The sequence below is a fragment of the Trichechus manatus genome, unplaced genomic scaffold, assembly GCF_000243295.1.
Source record: "Trichechus manatus latirostris isolate Lorelei unplaced genomic scaffold, TriManLat1.0 scaffold00002, whole genome shotgun sequence".
NCBI classification, from domain to species: domain Eukaryota; kingdom Metazoa; phylum Chordata; class Mammalia; order Sirenia; family Trichechidae; genus Trichechus; species Trichechus manatus.
Window position 1 is genome coordinate 12,630,943 of NW_004443938.1, and position 4,539 is coordinate 12,635,481.

Consider the following 4,539-nt stretch of genomic DNA (forward strand, 5'->3'; position numbering starts at 1 on the left):
GGTTTTTTTTTTTTTTTAGTTTTTACATAAATCGTTCCGTGTCATCCGTTACGTTTACAATGTGCCTGCGTTCTCATAATTTCCATTCTGTTTGTTCTGTTTCCAGTATCTAGCTTCCGTTCCACTCTGCCTTCTCACCTTTGCTTTTGGGTAAATGTTGACTATTTGATCTCATATAGTTAATTGTTTAAGGGACCACATTACTCACAGGTGATACTGTTTATTTTATAAGCCAATCTACTATTTGGCTGAAAGGTGACCCACAGTAATAGCTTCAATTCAATGTTCAAATGGTATCTTAGGGCAATAGTTTCAGGGGTTCCTCTAGTCTTCATCAATTCAGTAGGTCTGGCCTTTTTTTAGGAATTTGAGTTTTGTTCTACATTTTTCTTCTGTTTTATCCGGGATCTCCCATTGTGTCCCTTGTTAGAATGCCGTCCTATCAATTTTAGACTTGCCAGCCCCCACAATCACGTAGCCAATTCCTTGAGTATCTCTATTTGTTGCAGTTAGTTGCTGTCGAGTTGATGCCCACTCATGGCGGCCCCATGAGTACAGAGGAGAACTACTCCACAGGGCTTTTAAGGCTCTGATCTTTCGGAAGCAGATGGCCAGGTCTATTTTCTGAGGTGCCTCTGGGAGAGTTTGAACTGCCAATCTTTTGGCTAATAATCCAGCATTTAACTGTTTGTGGGATTCAGGGATTCATCATACGTATGTGTGTATATATGTATACACACAGACACATATATGCATGCACATACACATATACGTATACACATATGAACAAACCTGTATTATAACTAAGACCTAAAATTCAGTGCTTTGAAGGACCTCAACCCTGCCCATTATGGTTTCTAGTTTCTCCTCTGGGATGTGTGCAAATGTCTTCAGAAAGCTTCTCCAGTTGGTCTTTTTTTTTTTTTTTTAAGGCCTGCTGTTTCTAATGGGGAAGATTTAGGCATTTCCTAAACTCCTGCCAGCTCTAAAATTCCAGGCAACCCTTGATGGTTTCAGGAGAATACAAGCACTATTTCTCTAAAGAAGGTTAATCTCTCAAACATGCTTCCTCTGATGAAAAACTATTGGAAATAATCTTATCAATATAACAGAGACATCGAAATCTGGCACAAGGAAGCAGCTTAGCACCAAAATCTTCCCCACTTACTATATAACTTAAGAAAACTGAAGTTGAGGAAGCTGAAAGACTTGATTTTATCCAGATTTTAAAATCAAAAGACAAAAAAAAAAACAAACCCTCAAAACACCGAATTAAAATTTTAAAACAGGTATACAAGAAAATCAAGATTCAATATGCAGATTTAAAACTTGAAGTACCAAAGCTACTAACCATTCTATAAGCACTCCTTTCAAGACGTTGACCATCTTTTCCCAATCAGAAGGTGCAGATGATCTCAAGAATGCTATTGAAAGGGACAAGGTGACATAAAATTCAAAGGCATTAACTTCCATATACTTTGGGGATTTGCTTCATTGAATGTCAATATTATACATTTAAGTCTACGGAAAGACGTAGGGGCTAACATTAAGAAAACATACAAACATTCGGATCTTTTAACAAGAGTAAAATGAGTCTATTTGCAATGTTAACAATGCATAAATGCTACTTGCAAACAAATTTTTCCGTTAATTCTAATAAAAGCAAGCGGCGTAACTCCGTATCAGCGTGCCCAACCCAGGTTTAAAACATGTCCACTATTCAAAAGATTTCCTTTCCCACCCAGCGATATGATCAAGGAATCCTGAGAGGAAGGAATCACAGGATGGTAGTTCTGAAACAGGCCTTTGAAATTATAGTGAGTCTAATCATCTCATTTTACGGATAAGGAGACCGAGCAAAGAGAGTTTAAGCCGTAGCTCCCGGCAAAACAAACAAAAAGGTACAAACTAGGTCTCCAAATCTTGTGCTGCCCTCACCAAATCACTTCCCCAAGAGATGTGTGCTCGACAGAAACCACCCAGGCAAGTACACCGTTCACGTCTACACCTGCGCTCAGGGCACTGCCTCCCCCCGAGGAAACGCATGATTAAATGACTGCAGGGCGGCCTCAGGGCCGGTCCCCGCCCTCGTCCAGTAGGGCCCGGAGAGGGTGCGGGACTCCGGCAGCACCGCTGCACCAGGTGGGAAGGCTTCTGGGTCTTTTCTCCTCCTCCCCTCATTTTTCGGACCTCTCTGTCTTCCACGGACCCCACTTTTCCCGCTCCAAAGCCCACTACGCACCTCACAGCACAGTCCAACCTGCGCCTCGGCGTCGTCTACAAAGCGCGCCTGCGCAGCTACGTCTCGCGTCACTTCGCTCTTGTGGGCGGAGAGCGTCGGTGGGAGGCGGGACCAGGGCCGAGGGGGCTGACCCGGCTAGGCCGGCGGGGCGGGTCACGTGGCCGGCGCCGGCTGGGAGCCGCGGATAGGACCGGGAGCAGCAGGTAGGGATGGGCGCGCGCCATCCGCCTCCGCCCGCCGACGGGTTCCCGTGGGAACGTCGTGGCGGACCGAGCCTGCGCACCGGCAGGTAGGAGAGGAAGTGGGCTCGGGGTCGCGGGCGGCGGCGGGCATGGGAGGGCTGCGCGGTGGCTTGGTGATCGTGGGCCTTGAGAGGCGCGTCGCCCGCCTGGCCCGGCCCCTACTGCGGGCGGACTCGGTTCTCAGGGCCTGACCCCTCCTGGTTCCCACCGAGGCCCAGCCAAGAGCACCTCTGGGCGCGTGAGCTCGGGCTCGTAGTCACGAAAAGATGGTGACAACGAGGAGTCTCGTCGCCCAGATCTGAGCTTCCGACCGCGGCTGCTCGCTCCTCCTCTGACCCTGCGGTTGAACCGGTTGAATGCGGATAGATGTATAAACCTCATAATGGTAATTTTAAAGTGAAAGACCCCGAAAGGTTCTAAATTTAATTCTTTCCCCCGATTCTAATCTGTAGTCTCGTAAAAAACCCATTGCCATCGAATCGATTCCAACTCATAGCGAGCCTATAGGACAGAGCAGGACTGCCCCATAGGATTTCCAAGGAGCGGCCGGTGGATTCCAATTGCCGACCCTTTGGTTAGCAGCGTTGTTCTTAACCACTGTTTTTTTTTTTTTTTTAACCAGATAAGAGATTCTGATTTTCTGTTCCTTACGTTAACTAGTACTTCCCCAGTTAAGCTCATGCTGCTTTTAACCTCATTTGTTCTTGTGACCTTTTAGGAACCTAGCTTTTCCATTGATTTCCTTTTTTCTGTCCCTCAAATCTTTCCTTACGTTGGCTTCCATATTGTTGCACTCTATTTTTTTTTTTTTTTTTTTAATCTGCCCCTAAGTATAGTTCCCAGGTATCTCTGCTTATTTTCCTTTTGGCATATATTCTCATCCTTGACCATATCCTCAGTTCCATCCCACTGAACTGCCACTCGAGCTTCAGGTGCTGGCCTGGTCCCTTGCACATTAATGAGTTGTGAGGACTTTAGACTCCACCTCTGAGAGGGAGCTGGTTCTTATCTCTCACTCTCATTTCAGAACTTGTTTTTCTTCCTGTGTTTATCGGAATCATCCAGATTTAAAGCCTTCATCCATTTATTCAGCAAATGTTTTTGTGCACCTAATATGTGCCAGACACATTTCTAAACACTGGGGATACAATGGTGAACAAGTAACTGATTTTAGTTGGGGGAGAGAGAGACACTAAACAAATCAGTTATCAAGAAGGTATCAGGTGGTGTTGTGAGGGAAAGGCTACTTTGGTTAGGGAGTGTCAGAAATAGCCTTTAGTTTAGGAAGGTTGCTGAATACAAAAATAACTTCGATACATCAGCTGTAACTAGCTAGGAATTTTAATAATAGAAAAAGGTACTATTCATAACAGCAGTCAAAACTAAAGGTATTTAGAAATAGAGCAAACTAAAGCTGTACAGTGCTTTAGGGAGAGAAGAATTATAATTATTCAAAGACATAAAAGAAGACCCAAATAAATGGAGAGTTATACCATATTCATGGATGTGAAGACTCAATATCAGAAAGATGGCAGCTTTCCTCAACTATGTGCAATTCCAATTAAAATTGCTTTATGCTTTTTCATGAAACTTGTAAGGTTGAACCTAAAATTCATAAGCAAAAGCAAAGGACCAAGAATAGCTAAGCCCGTTTTTAAAAAGATGAAAAGTAAATAAAGTCTCTCCCTACCACATGCAAAAGCTTAGTATGAAGCTATAAAAATTAAGACAGTGTGGTGTTGGTTCCGGGATAGAAAAGTAGACTGGTGGAACGGACTAAAGAGCCTAGAAACGCACTCATGTCGCTATGAGTAGAAATCAGCTCGATAGCAACAGGTTGGAGTATACCACTAAGGAGCCCTGGTTGCATAACAGTTAAGCCCTCGGCTGCTAACCGAAAGGTCGGTGGTTCGAACCCACCAGCGGCTCCTTGGGAGAAAAGACCTGGCAATCTTCTCCCATAAAGATTACAGCCTATGAAACCCTATGGGGCAGTTCTGCTGTGTCACATGGGTCACTATGAGTTGAAAATTGACTTGATGGCACCCAACAACA

At 44.6% G+C, this 4,539-nt stretch overlaps 1 protein-coding gene across 2 annotated transcripts in view; it reads left to right on the forward strand.

Moving 5' to 3' along the window:
- The first annotated feature begins 2,396 nt into the window (after positions 1-2,396).
- The window catches only part of SERAC1 (serine active site containing 1), a 54,631-nt gene continuing 52,488 nt past the window's right edge, over positions 2,397-4,539 (forward strand). For both annotated transcript variants that reach the window (XM_004368806.2, XM_023728744.1), the window contains exon 1: positions 2,397-2,531. In XM_004368806.2, coding sequence (XP_004368863.2) covers positions 2,452-2,531 — 80 coding nt within the window. In that variant the 5' untranslated portion in view covers positions 2,397-2,451. The remainder of the gene's footprint in view (positions 2,532-4,539) is intronic.